The sequence below is a fragment of the Oryzias latipes genome, chromosome 7, assembly GCF_053564925.1.
Source record: "Oryzias latipes strain Hd-rR chromosome 7, Olatipes_Hd-rR_3.1".
NCBI lineage: Eukaryota > Metazoa > Chordata > Actinopteri > Beloniformes > Adrianichthyidae > Oryzias > Oryzias latipes.
In genome coordinates this window covers 15,124,735-15,139,399 of record NC_136243.1, presented here as the reverse complement: position 1 = coordinate 15,139,399, position 14,665 = coordinate 15,124,735, and the positions used below count along the sequence as shown (strand labels likewise).

The 14,665-nt window shown below is 37.8% G+C and overlaps 1 protein-coding gene across 23 annotated transcripts in view; it reads right to left on the bottom strand.

Annotated features, from left to right (window-relative positions):
* The window catches only part of rap1gapa (RAP1 GTPase activating protein a), a 45,052-nt gene that overhangs the window by 3,883 nt on the left and 26,504 nt on the right, over positions 1–14,665 (bottom strand). For 4 of the 23 annotated variants that reach the window (XM_078950307.1, XM_023956780.2, XM_078950315.1 and 1 more), the window contains 18 exons: positions 13,569–13,616; positions 12,466–12,501; positions 11,406–11,453; positions 9,987–10,025; positions 9,678–9,869; positions 8,430–8,533; positions 7,918–7,996; positions 7,784–7,837; positions 6,717–6,800; positions 4,590–4,690; positions 4,351–4,480; positions 3,293–3,448; positions 3,132–3,203; positions 2,938–3,024; positions 2,714–2,854; positions 1,757–1,888; positions 834–911; positions 49–158 (listed from right to left, as the gene is read on the bottom strand). In XM_078950307.1, the coding sequence (XP_078806433.1) occupies positions 49–158; positions 834–911; positions 1,757–1,888; positions 2,714–2,854; positions 2,938–3,024; positions 3,132–3,203; positions 3,293–3,448; positions 4,351–4,480; positions 4,590–4,690; positions 6,717–6,800; positions 7,784–7,837; positions 7,918–7,996; positions 8,430–8,533; positions 9,678–9,869; positions 9,987–10,025; positions 11,406–11,453; positions 12,466–12,501; positions 13,569–13,616 (1,691 nt within the window). The remainder of the gene's footprint in view (positions 1–48; positions 159–833; positions 912–1,756; positions 1,889–2,713; positions 2,855–2,937; positions 3,025–3,131; positions 3,204–3,292; positions 3,449–4,350; positions 4,481–4,589; positions 4,691–6,716; positions 6,801–7,783; positions 7,838–7,917; positions 7,997–8,429; positions 8,534–9,677; positions 9,870–9,986; positions 10,026–11,405; positions 11,454–12,465; positions 12,502–13,568; positions 13,617–14,665) is intronic. The other 19 variants (XM_078950310.1, XM_023956784.2, XM_078950322.1 and 16 more) reach the window with 8 other exon arrangements.

The following is a 14,665-nucleotide window of genomic DNA, read 5'->3' as shown; positions in this document are numbered from 1 at the left end:
ATTTCTAGCAGAAAATCCCTAAAGACAAGTCCAGGAGTCTCGGCTCACCTTTTCTCCTGAACTTCTTGAATATTTTCAATGCCGATGGCGCTGCTTCGCCTGGAGCTGAAAGGTCCAGACTTTTTCCTGGTCGGGCTTTTTCCAGGTATAATCAGAGACTGTCAAGGAGTCAACACAACTTTGGGTTAAATAAATACGTTATTTTAAAAACAATGTTCATTTGTTCATTTGATTATCCCTGAAGAGAAAAATACATTTTTTCATGTGGCAAATAAGAATTTTGATTAAAATAAATCGAAATTAAGTAAACAGAATTTCCAGAGTGATGCTGTTTTCTTCCAGTTAAAAGAAAAAGCCACTGAATGAGACGCTGCTGATAGTCTTTCTGTCAGAGCAGTTGTGCTATATATATATATATATATATATATATATATATATATAGATAGATATATATAGATATGTATTTGTAAATTTATATATATATTTGCAACTGGAGTCTCAAACTAGATTTGACTGAAATAAAGTAATTATATTTTAATTAGCATAAAAGACATTAGAAGGTACTTTGGAAAGCACAAAAACAGCAGAGGAGAACTAACACTATCTTTAGTGTTTTCATGCAAATCTTTATGGAACTATTTCTAGTTTTTCTTAAAGATGCATAACACATTTCACCCTCTCTGTAGCACTCCAAAGGACTGAAACCTAATTACACAGCTGAAATCCAAAAAGCTAAAAATGTTTGTCTATGATGCAGTAGAGCCATGCAGTTACAAAAAAAAGCAACAGAGGAAAAGGAGGAAGTTAGAGAGGAGTTAGAATTAGACATGAACCTCTTCTACTGTTCCTATTCCTATGGCACTGCCTCGGCGTCCATATTTACTGGGACTTTTGCCTGGGACAAGCAATGACTGAGTAAAGCAGGAAGAAAAGGCAAAAAAGAGACAAGTACAGAGACAAAAAGACAGAAAAACAGACAGAGTGAGACACAGAGAGTGGTGATGACAGGTGACAAAAGAGAGAGAAGAGTTAACATGAGATTTACACAGGTATATATGAGATTTCATGCAGTCAGTCATGTTAGGTCAAACAAAATGCAAAGCACATGTAAAGTATAGATGGAGGAAGTTTAGCTCCATGAGTGCAACACATTTTGCTGAATAGGAGAGGCACAGTGAACCAGTTGTGGTTGGTTGTAAGCCTGTAAAGAGAAGGGTTAAAAATAGCAGAGACAGTAATCAAAACATGTGTTAAGACCTTTTTATTTAAAAAACACTTAGATTTGTGTTTAATCTAACAAATCCACAAAGAAGACTCAATGCATACTTCTGCTTTTCGGATCCGATGATTCAGAAAATGTGAACAATTGACATGGGGGCTAAGGCTTTTCCTCGTGAATCTAATTCTATTTTTCCCATGTTAACATTTATCAATAAAAGTGCACATGCTTCACAAACACTCATTTTCACAAATAAAACCCAACCGGCACTTCCAGTGAGCACACATGTACAATGCAGATACACAAAATCAGCTCAGTTGTTTGAGTTTCTCTGTCTTTTAGACATTATGAGAACTTGAAAGCGCTTGAGACCAAAGCTTCCTGCAATTGCACTCCTTGCCTGACCGTGTGGCACACCTTGTGGGACGTTAGTGCAGCAGACAAGTGAGGAAGACGGGGTATTAATGCGTCAGAACTGCAGAAGGAAGCAAACAAAGCCAGGTTTGCTTTACTTCAGAGGATTCAGACTGTACTTACTGTCCCCATGATTTTGGGGTTCTCAGGTGAGTTGTGGTTAAAGGGGCCGCTCGGGCTAGAGGAGAGTGTGTATGGCTTCTTGAAACCTAGACCCATGGTGTCCATAGAGTGGCTCCTACTGCGGATCACCCGCTATAAAAAGAGACGAGGAGGGGGAAACACATTGAGATGGTGTTGCCTTGTGTGACCTCGGTATCGCTGTTATAGGCAGAGAGGAACCTCAGGGCTGTCCCTGATCACTGACCGCTACAGGCAGAATCCACTGGTATGATGCTAATCCTGACAGAAAAGGAAGCGGCAGAGAATGCTGCTGAGCTTTAGTACCCAGAGGGTGCTTAAGATGAATCATTATGTTTAGGTTGGCAGGCAGAGGAAGAGAAGAAGTAGAAAGGGCCAAGTGGAGCAGCCAGAAGAACCTTTTTCGAATGAAGCAAAGTGACAGAAATCCACCATTTTCCCCTTGACATCATGACAAACTAAAAGGCCGAAAGCATACTAATGTGCAGCCAGTTGTTGAGCACCTCATCAAAGTAAGACCACCTGAGCAGAAAAAAGCTGTGAAGCAAGGGAGCAAGGATTTCCAGCAGGGAAGAGCTTCTCTTCATTGAGATTGCAGAAGTGCAGAAGTGCTGATGGAACTGCTGCAGCCCAACTCACATGTGAAGAAAAGACCCTACAATTCTGCCATGGAGAAAAGGGAGAAACCTGACTACATGCATAGAAAAAATAAAAGCATTACATCTTCATGACAGTGTTTAAATACTAAGACAAATGATTTTCTTGATGGCAAATCATCTCAAAGGGAAAAATTACTGCTTCTCCAGTAAGTAAATCAAATCCTTCACTCTGAGATCCATCTATTTCAGCCAGAAGGTCACCCCTTGTGGTTTTCCAATCATTAAACTGAACATCAATCAGATTTATGTTCCTAATCCCTGGTCCTCATTTTTCAGTTACCTTGAAGGACTCAAAGAAGCCCCCCCCTCCTGCGCTTCCATTCTCAAGTTTGTCATCCTCTCCTCCAAGACCCATTATGGCCTGGCTGTTCACATGGAGCTCTTCGTAAAGGGTCTCCAGCAGTGCTGATCTTGTTCGTTCCTTTCAGACAAAAAGACGATAAAATGGATGGTAAAGTAAATTAGCCAGACATGTAGGATAATAATGTTTTTCAAAAAACTTACCTCCAATTTAGCAAATTTTTCAGCTTTGTAGCAGGCATACTCTGCATTAATTAACTTAGTAAAAAGGAATTCTTGGAATTCAGGGCCCTAAGACCAAAAATTAAAAGACAAGAAATAGACAAAGAAAATTTGATGAAACTGGTCAAACACACATTTTAGACATTTGTGGATAAAAGTGTGGCTGTTTTTCTTACTTTTTTAAAGATAGCAGGATTTGGGAGGGGTGGGCCAAAAAAAGGAACATCATCCCGTGCTGTCACTGACACCTAGAAAGTGCCAAATATGCTAACTGTGTTCAGTTTTGCAAGAAATTGACAATTTTGGTAGAAAACAGGACAAAGGGGAAGCAGGTTACCTTATAGAGAACATTGTCAGAGCAGGGGTTGACCACCTGGACCACAATATAGGCATGAAGAAAGTTTGATGCTATCATGTCTGGTACAAAGGGAGTGTTTTCTTCTTGAAACACGATGGCAACAATGTCATTCCCTATGTGTCTCTTCCTCTGCAGCTGCAACACAACAGCCCCATCCCAAGAGGTTATTTCTTTGGCTGAAATAATTCCAAGATAATTTCAACAGGGCAATAATAATTGTCAAGCTTATAAATTAAATTTGTGTCTATTTTAAGTTTTTATGTACTGGTTCTAATTGAGTTGAAGTGACAAAGTTTATAAATAAATTTTGTAATTATCCTATCCTGAGGTTTTGGTTTCCAGGAGCTGGCAATAGGCATTAGTAATGGATATATAATTCAAGAATTCATAAAAAAAAAAAAAAGACAAATGATACATGATTTGAACGATGAGGTTCTCTAGAAGTAAGGCAGTCTCAGCTGATGTCCTGGATTTTTTAAATTTTGATTACAGGAAGCCTTCAAAGGCAAGAATTTTTTAACTGCAGCCAAACGGCTCAGAAATCTGCTAGATGTCACAAGGTGGTGCTGTTTATCTTTTATGGCAACAAGAAAGCTGATTTTTATGCAATTATACAACTTCAAGCATTAAGATTTAATATATATTTGTTGTCAAATGTGCAATGTACGTTACAATATGGCACAGACGACATTACTGTCCTCACAGACCCCGATCCAATGATGCATAAAAATAAACAACAATAAAAAAAGACACAAATATAAAAATTTAAAAAATCAATAAAAAAAACGTAAAATATATATACACTAATGAAAACAGTCATTGTTCAGTGTTTGTGTAAATGCACAAACTTAAGACTTCCAGGATTTGGCTGTAATACAGAAGGGGTTTCTGGACTCTTGAGGCTTTAGGTTTTTATATGTGCTGCTGTTTTCTGCACAACAGGGGAGTAATTGCAGCATATGGTACAATGACACCTACAGGGAACTGATTTTTATGAATCATGAAGCGTGTGTTAGACTGCTGTTGTATTGTCTTACCTGCTGAGTGTCCCCCTCTGTGTACGGTAGCTTTGTCGACACATGGAACATGACCTCTTTGTTGCGGTAGTTGCAATAGACAGATTCTGTGCCAGTCTGCCCATGAGTCACATCTAGCCCTCCCCGGAAGCTGGGAGCACACAAAGTCATGCACAACTGTGATTTTCTACTAAACATTGCCAGCCTTCTACTCGTCTGTTGCATAAGATGCAAACTGCATTATGTTGTTGTATTCTTACCCTTTAAAGTTGTGAAGCTCAATCTTTTCTCCCAAAAACTCGAGGAATTCTACAAAAGCCGGACTCTCTTTGCTGTTACCAAACAACTCCTCTTCAGAGGTCTGCAACCAGCAAAAGAGTCAGGAATGAAGCAAGTTAATGAAACTGTTAATTAAAAATGTTAACTCACCCTGAAAAGATGTGAGCCATGACAAAAATGAGGCAGCAGAGATACAAATATTTTAGGAAATTAACAGGATTTGCGAAAACATTAAAACCTTCAGCTCGTATTTTCACCCTGGATGTTGGCTGTGGGCTCAGTCAATTCCAGATATGACACTATTGTCAGTAAGTAGATGGAAAAAGGTTTAGGATAAATTTTGATAAATGTATTCGTTTAAGGGTCTTGGGTTTTTCTATGTATTGAAGAGAGCCCTTAAATTTAAAATGCACTTTTGCTTACAGTTGCAAAAACCAAAACCCACTAAACACTGTAAAGACAGGTACACAACGGGCATTTGACGCACGTTCTTTCCATGATGTTCACACTGGACATGCAGGGAGGGGCTTCTTCTTCTTTTTCTACTGTTTACTAGCACATGTCCACCACCTACAGTTGGAAGAGGATTGGTGGAAAATGTCAAAGCAGTGCAAATCTCGCAATTGGGGCACAAAACAGAAATGGTTTGGTTCATTGGTAGCCTCCTTGCATTGGCAGTTATACAAAGGGGAATGGCCTTTGTTCATATTTATTTAAAAAACAAACTCAGATCATCAGGCTCGTCGCGGTCTCTGGGTTCATCAGACAAACCAGTTATGCTCTAAGTTTGATTTAAAGTGTGTTTTCAAATTTGAGTTTTCAAATTTCATGGTTTGCACCTCCGTTAATTAAAAAGAACGTCATCCATGAGTCACTGCCAAAGTTCAGTCTGGTTTAGCTGGCAAAGCACATTCATTGTTCGCGCTTCTCATACATAGAACCCAAAAATGGTCGTAAAAACTTGCGTAGGGGCGTGCGAACGCAAGCATTTTAAACGCGGAAACCTAAAATGTGCATTACATGCATTTGCATGGACTTTTCGTTGAAAGTGGCCGCTTGAAAAAGCGTTGCAAAGGAAGGTGTTTGCATTCTTAGCCTTATTTGTGGAATTTTTTGTTGAAAAAATGGCTTTTATTTAGTCAAGAATTATACTAAATGACGCTTCTTATTTTTATGCGATAATTTTAGTCTTATTTTCTTCCTGATATCCAGAAATTCTCATCTCCTGTGTGGTTCTTCTCTTTGTTAGGAAAAACTCATATCCATGACAATGTGAATCTGAGTTTTAGAAATGTTTTCATGCTTAATATTCAGTTTACAATAATATTAAGTTTTACATTCTCACTGAAACGTATATTTTTGCATACACATATCACCTGTTTATCTTAAATTCCACAGCATTTTCTGGGTTCTTTCTAATAGCATTTTTTTTAAACTGATAGATGTGTGTGTGTGGGGGGGGGGGTGTAGGTGTGTGTGTGTTTGTAAGTGTATGTGCATGAGTGTAAATGTTCAACTTTTTTGTGGATATCTAGCTTTCAAATTAACTCCCTTTTTTTCAATTAGTTTCTCATGAAATATTTGTGCTGTAGTGATCTGCATATCAAATAAACTTTGTATTTGATGTACAAAACAAAAGCACAAATACAAGGAAATTGCTGTCATTTTTCATTATTTATAATGTATGTCTAATAAACCTGCATGATAATCATGCCTCTCTCTTCTTTGCACCTCTGCAGAATGCAAAATGAGCAAAAGGCATCCTGCAATTCATCAGATATCTCCTCAGGCAAGTTTCCATGGATTTCACAAGGTGGTCAAGACAGTATTTTCTTTGAATATGTATATATACCCCTGGAAAACACAGAACTGCTCATTTTGCCTTCCCACCTTTCTATAGGAGTGCACGAAAGAGCTGATTGCCTCAGATAATGAGAGGGTGAGTTGAAGTCAGCAGCAATGACTGAGTTTGAGTGAGAGCTGTAATTAAGACGAGGGACTGAGCACAACCAGCTTTCTTGGGAGAATTAAAAGGTCAGAAAGATTTTTTTTTCTTTTTTTGAGTGAGGTCATGAGGCTTTTCTGCACATCCAGGATCTGCAGCTCACCTGTCCAAACTTTTGATAGATGACTCCAAACTTGAAATTGTTGCTTATCACGTGTTCATCAAATGTCACAATGAGCCTGGATGCCTGTGAAAAGACACATTTTAAAAAAAAAAAACACATACATACATACAGTGTCTTTTACTGTTCCCTCACTTCAGGAAAAAGTTCATTTGCGTCCTCAAAAAACATTTGTAATTTTCTCTGACCAGGATCAATAATCCTATTATGAATATCCGTAATTGTTCCATATCGTCTTTGTTTAAGTCAGTAGTGTTTGTGAACTATTGATGTTATGGTACAGTAAAGACAGCACCGTTGTAATCCCCTAAAGGTTGGATTATTGCAACTTTGGTTTTATCTAGTATCTGCTGTTTGCAGCTGGAACAACACCCTGCAGCCTGACTCTTAACCATCAAAAAGACATAGTCTTGCTGTTGTGGTGGCTTCCAGTCAAAAACAGGATGGATTGTTCTGTTTTTTACTGGAGTAACATCTGAGTGTGAACATCTATGCTTCCGAAATGAGTCTTTGATTGCTTTGTATTGTTAGTAAAATAGAGTAACATTGTAGTGAAATGTAATTTAACAATTTTAAACTCTGAATTGCATGCATCACTTTCTTTCTTGAAAATCAGTACTATGACATATGGACAATTTCAAATTTGCAAATTCAGATTATTTTTGCCATTAGGAAAGGAAATAAATGGATTCAACATTAATTTGCATATTTCCTTTCTCTAATGATGGTGGGCAGGTGCAGCGCTTAAATGAGATTTTATAGTAAATACCCCAACTTTTCAAGACCCACTCTGATGAAAATTGTGTTCTTTGAATTATGTTCTTGTGGCATTTTTCTCTATAATAAAATTAGGCTCTAAATTGCATTTCTGAATATTTCTTTATTCAAATCATTGTGAATCGGGAGCAGACGAAAAAAGATTGTTGTTTAAAAAACCTTTAGTTGTGGATCAGGACCTACAACGGCAAGAAACAAGCACTTTTAAAATAGATCAAAAGATACTTGGAGTGGGATTTTAAGAAAAAGAAGCGTTATAATACAAAACTTACTTTTGGATAAAGAACGGGATAAAAGCGGTCCACATTGACTTCTTCACATACAAGCTTTAATAGGAAAAAAGCATAAAACAATGTCAGCATCAATCTAACCATAGTCCTATTAGTCTGCATAAAACTCTTCCAACCTTGGCCATTTGAACCACATTAGGAAACTCTGTCAGGCAGGAAATGGGGATAACATCGTGGTAGGTTCTCAGCTTGGTTCTGAGGAAAATCATAAAAGAATCAGGGCAGGCCATCAAAGCCACACAAGACAAGATCAAATCCAGTAGGAAGGATCCGGTTTGTACCATTATCAGACCCCCCCCCCCCCCCCCCGCGCGCCTTTCTTTTCCTTTACCTTCTTCTCCTTTCTCCTTCTCTGCCCACTTGCTGTCATACATAGTTCATCTGTTACTTTCCCGTGGAAATGACAGCTCTGTTGACACTATCTATAGCCACATTACATATCTGATAACGGTAATGTGTACCTTTAGTCAACATTGGGTTAACACACACAAATGACTGTGTTATGTACACTTTCACTTTTTCAAGGAGTGTAGGAAGTTTTTTTATTTTTTTATTTAATTCTGCACTTTTCCTGCCCAACCTGTTGATGTGTGTCACACAGACTGCACGCATGCATATTGAATGTTACCTGAGCATCAGACGGAGATGTTCCTGGTCGCCAATCACATCATATTTTACAGAGAAGACCAGATGTCCAAGGGTGCTGTCCATTGAATAGTAATTAAAGTGCTCCTGAGGGCACAATGCAAGCAGAGCACTATTAGCATCTGTCATAAACAGACAAGCGCATGAAAGGCACACATAGACACCCAGCACCTTTCCAGCTCTACTTTCTTCTCTTCAATGTTGGAGTGTTACAACAGGTGGTAAGCTCAAACACATTTTTATAAGATTTGGGTTCGTTTGAGGTGTCAAACTATGGCTGTAATTGCAACTTTTTTAAACAGTACCCAGTGACAAAAGTCTCTTTCGAAGATAAAAATAAAGAGCAAACAAAAAAAACAGATAACAGACATAAAGCAAAAATATAATCTTTTATCTTGAAAAATTAAATAAAAATTAATCGAGATTTTAAAAATACTTTATGTACTTAAACTTTCTTGTTTTAAATTAAGGAAGAAATAGAAAATAATCAAATTAAATTGCAACTGACCAGCCAGTGCCAAAAAACTCACACGAAGTTATAAAAAAAAAATCACTGACAGTCAGTCGGCTTCCAAACAAACCCATTTGTGTATATAAATATGTCAGTTTCCATTCCAACAAAAGCTTTAGTTTTGGTTCAACCCAAATTGGGTTTACAGCGAAAGCAATTGGCCAAGCATACTTTGCAGTAACTATTATGATCAATTGGGTCAATTTGCAAGAAAATCTATTCTTTTAAAGGTCACGGCATGAAGAAATTATGAACTCTGGATCCTGGTATTCATGGTTTACTGTCAACAGGTAGATTCATCACAAGACCACACTGTGAAAACCGCTGTTGTGGGGAATATGCAATATGATCAATACAAATGACCAACAAAAAAAGATGCACAGGCGCAGTGAGAACTTAACATCAGCATCAGTCAAATTAATTCATTAAAAAATGTCTTATAGTATTTCAAAATTGTTTTTGTCAAAACAAATTAATAATGATTGAAGCATATAACAAAGAGAGGAGGAGAACGTGCCGAAAAGAAAAAAAAATCCAACGATGTATTGAGAATAAACCTTTCTTACATACTATGATACCTTAATCACTATTTTGTTTAAATAAATTCCAGATTCTTTCCTTGTGGCACATTTTCAAAAAACCTTATCCATGAGCTTGTTAGTAAATTTATGATGAAGCAGGACAAAGGCATACTGTATGTTTGTTCAACATGTGACTGACCTTTCCAAGGAAGTGTTTCCGGAAAAGTGTAGCTGTCGTGTTACATTCCAACTTGGTGCGGCTGTTTGGGGACGGAGGCCTGAGCTGCTCTGCCTCTCCAGAGTTGCCTAGCTCATGGGTGGTTCCCTCAATCCAATAGCCACCAAACTGGGGCAGCAAAATGAGAGGAAAGGGGCTTTTTCTCCCCAACACCTGCAGAAAGTGGAACATCAGTGGTACGACAAGATAATGAATAATAGAGGATTTAGGAACATTTATAAAATAAAAAGCAGTTGTGATGACCAGTGTTGGTCTAAAATGACTTCCTACCTCATGGACACTTGGATATGGAATGTAGTCTTCCTCAGTCTGAAAAAAATTTATGTATAAAAACATGTTTCCACATCAGAGAATAAAAGACAGCCACAATGTCCAACTAGAATCCCAAAGGATGCAGTTTCAGAGTAATTGCATAACTGTTATGCAACTGCAATGTGTTCAGCTGTGACATTAGAAATAGTTATCAATGTAAGTCTTCAAAGGTTTTTTCATTGTTTGCTGACCTAATGCTTTAAATTGCACCACTGCAGCAATGCTGTATGTGGTTACATTCTTTGTTATCATTTTAAGCCTGCAAACGTCTGCAAAGACTGTTGTTGCTGCAGGGTGTTTCAATGCAGAACAAAAGTGAAGTGCTTTGTAGCATGACATGGCAACAGCTGTCTTAGTGTGAGCAAAACAGTGGATATGAACATAAAAAGAGGATAGAAAAAAAAATCACTTTTTCCATCCACATTGGGGTGATGGAGGACTATTGCTCTGGGGAATGAAGTGGCAATGAGCTTTTTAGCCAGAACCCACAATATTCTACAAAAGGCCTGACCAATCCTGGTCCTCAAGAGCCAAAACCTTGCCTGTATTCAATTACTCCATACACAGCTCGCAACTAAGGGGAAAAAAGAAAAGCTTTAAATTTCCGCAAAAATTAGCAATGTACGCATATAGTCAAAACGTTGAAACTGGCCAAAGTTTCAAGAAACAACAATCCCTGTCTGAAGTAAAATAAAATGGTGACTTGTTTTTCCTAGTAGTTGTCTTGATAACATTTGCATCTATGTGCTAATCTGAAAACTCTTTTTTTCATATTTACTCCCCTGGCAGTCCAGCTGGGAAACAGCCTGAACTGAAATGGCGTGGCTGCAGCAGCATTGGATGGGACTCAAAAAAACCAAAGAATAAATCCTCGTAGTGGCTTTGGCAGGTATTCCGGAATAAAACATTTTCATTTAAGATAAAATCTTATTTTCTTAATCAGAACTTGAATGTGTTTATGAAGAGTGTGGCAAATAGAAACCCAAGACTGACAAGCATTATTAGGGGCAAAATGTTGTGATTTTTTTTTTTTTACTTGCCTTTTTTTAGCTAATTGGTTTTTTTTTAATTCAATTTTACTTTTTCTTTACCTGGACTGCCATTTTAATCTCACTATACATGGCAACAAGTTAATTCTTATTTCATTCCATGTCACCTGACCTCATGTAATCTATTTTGTCTTATCTTATCTATCCTGTCCTGACTTCCTGGATATTATCTCATGTCATCTTATCATATCTTATTTTTTCTTATCTCATCTTATTTATCCTATCTTATCTTACCTTACCATGCCCTGTTTCAACTCATCTAATCTCGTGTCTTTGCAAATACTGATCCTTTTGTGTAAATTACTGCATCTCTAGATGAAAGTCATACCTTGAGCGGCGGAGGAAAGGAACACCTCTGCTCATCCATCCTGTTGCCCTGTTTAAGAAGAGAACCAAAGCACAAAAAGTCCTAAAGAAGTGCTAATGTTGAACCAAAAAACTCAAAGATTAAAAAATATGTTGTTAGTGCAACGAGATAAGCATGACCTAAAAAAAGCAGAGAAAATGATCAAACTTGTTACGTAACATCACAGATTTCTCATAAGGTATTCTGCCAACAACAAAGCAAAGTCAACATGAGACAGCTCAAAAAGCCTACACAGGGAGGGGAAACAAATTAACAGCAAAGAACATCCAGTCAGTGACAAAAAAGTATTAGAGCATGGAGATTGCGATTATGTAGATTTTAGTTGAACCTTTTCCTATCACTTCACCTGAGGTGTGTTTGTGTGACAGAAAAAGCTAAATAAAGCAAAGCAGAGAAAGAGATGCAGTGATGTTTGGACTGAGCCAGATGATGGTGCCTGCCTTCAAGGAAGATAGAACATCTCATCAATGCAAAGTGTAAAAAATTAGTCTGTCACAGAAAAATATTTCTTTTTTCATAAACATTGTCTTATAATGTTCTGTTAAGACCCATTCCACTGTAGGATACGAGAGACGTCGATGCCACTGAAAGTTTTCCTGCAGCGATTTTGATCATTTGGAAAACAGTGACTAAATGTGCCATCAGTTCATCACAAACTGCAAACACTGGTGCGTGCACATGAGCTTTGATAAGCTGCATCATTCTCAGAGAAAACTCTTAGCTTCTTATGTGAGGGATTAAATAAAACATCCTTCCAGAGTCTTCAGAAACCAAGAGATGGCTTTTGAAGTGAGATAATAAGCTTACAGGGCTGTCAGCCTGTGTTTTGAACACATCAGGAGAGGCACTATAAAACGGATTGCTCTTGCATCACGCCTATGAAACGACAAGACTCAATATCCTCTAAAGTACATACAGATAAGAAATATTGTAGCTGAGGAAAGGTGCTGCAGAATTGGAAAGAGATGCCAAGTGGTTAGTGAGGCGAGACAATAAAACAAAAATCGATGCATCATCTTACCTGCATCTTTTCAATCATTTCAAATAATTCTGTGGTCTGAGGAGAGGAGATGACATTTTCTGAGTTCATTTGATGAGTGTGAAGGCTCGCTTCTTTCTGTAGGACTCACTGAGCTTTGTCAACATGTCTGGGTAGCATTAAACTCAATCCAGTGACAGAAAAAACATACTTGGTCCTCCAAACCTTGTCCTCATTTTCTTCCTACGTGGGTGTGAACATTTCGATCATTTTAGAAGAAAATGCTACAAAAGATGTCTACATATAGAGGACATCCCGCATCTGTGATACATTAATTCACATACAAGTCTTTCAAATAAAATTTGCTGAATCAACAATGTTACACACAAAGAATTGTGGGAAAACTAAAAAATAAACTTGTTCACCCATAAACAAGGGTCCACACAGTTTTCCTTGAAGTATTGTTGCAGTAAATCAACCTGAGATGAGGCATCCGACAACATATTTAATCACTTTAGCCATTTCAGCTACATTTAAGGTATGAAACACTATAGTTCTCAGCTTATTAATTATCTTAAATCTTTCCTTACAATCGGATTAAATAATCAAAGAATAATATCTGAATGCTTGTTTTCCTTTATCAAGTATTTAATATGAAATTTGCTTTAAATTTAACCCCAACTACTGCATGACTCTTTTAAGTGATTCGATAAAACGTTGAATTCGTCGGCAAAGCCCGACTTTTGCAAAAGTCGAGAAAATCGAGGATGATAAGCAGCTTGTGGATGTATCTGTCCAAGGTATAGTTAGGCAAGAACTGAAAGGTTCAGCCTGCAAAGCCTGAAACAAACACTTTGTGTGCACAGCAATCATGTCTTAGCTCTCTGTGTGAGTATGAGTAAAGTCCTCCACCATGAGCAAACAATAGTCTGCCACAAACCCTAAAAGTAAATAAGCCAAGCTCTGACCAAAGGATGGGGGAAAAAAAGCATTGTATCATCTTTGCGTTCACATTGCATTCAGTATTTTAAAATCTGTATAATTTTAAAGAAAAGACTTGTTACATAAACCATAATGTAGCTCAAAGTTATAAATTGCAGTTTTTCCAATGTTTTTTAACTGTGTGTCTAAATAAAGGTACTTACAGTCCTGGGTTTCTTCCAGTGAGTCTTTGTGGATGCTGGAGCAGAATGCTGTTTGACAAGATGTTTAGCCATAGTTAACTTTTTGGCAATAAAAATCCTGCAACTTCAAAACTCTTTACATGTGACGCATTTTACAGGGTTTAGATTCAGATCTCCATGACTGCTGAGCTTTTCCTGCAGCGACAGACAAGTGGAACAAAGCTACATCCCAGTTATCTACAACCTTCCCAAAAAACAAAAAAGGAGACGGAGGCAAGATCCAGGTTCTATCATCGCACGCTGCAAGCACACGGTTATCAGAAAGCGTGTGTCTCAGGTTGCAATGCAAAGCCGGCTGTTCTAGCTTGAAGGTGAGAGGTGTCTTCTTTTGATGAGCCCTCCTCTATCACTCTCTTTACTGCAGGAGGAAATACATGCAAGTCAGCCTCCTATCTCACAGTCACTACATGCTGCTTGTCTCAGACTAAAGTTGACTCTTCTAGTCTCTTGCATTTGTGCAAAGACACTCATCTTCAAATGACATTCAAAGGTAACGCTCAAATATGAACAAAAAATTTGAAACAAGAAGAAATAAGACGTTTTCTTCTTATTTTGCACAGAGATGACAGTGGAAGAAGCGTGGAGATCCCCAGAGAGCGTGAGTAGTACGAAGAGCAGGTGTTGGTCCTGAGACCTTTCATTATGAGAGCTAATAGGACGGTCATTATGACAACAGACAAATTAAATGAACAACACCTCCTCTGCACTCCAGACCTGTCAGCTGCTAACTTGGGTCCTCAAAGGGTGTATAAAGAACGAGCAGCTTGGCCACGTAAATCCAATGAAAATTTTTTTCATTTGCACTGTTGGTATGATTTAGCATACTAATGTTAATTTTGTTTCTTTTTTGGGACAAAAAAAACGCAAAGGTCTGAAAAAAATATTTCACTCAGGGGAAACCACTCAGCAAAATAAGCTGATTTTACAACAAACATATTTTACATGACTGTAGCATTCGAGCTTCACAAAAAGTGGATGGTGTCAAAGTATTTGTCGTTTTTTGTTAGCTTTTGCATAAACTGCTCATCAAACTTTAAAAATCATTACATGCTAGCAAA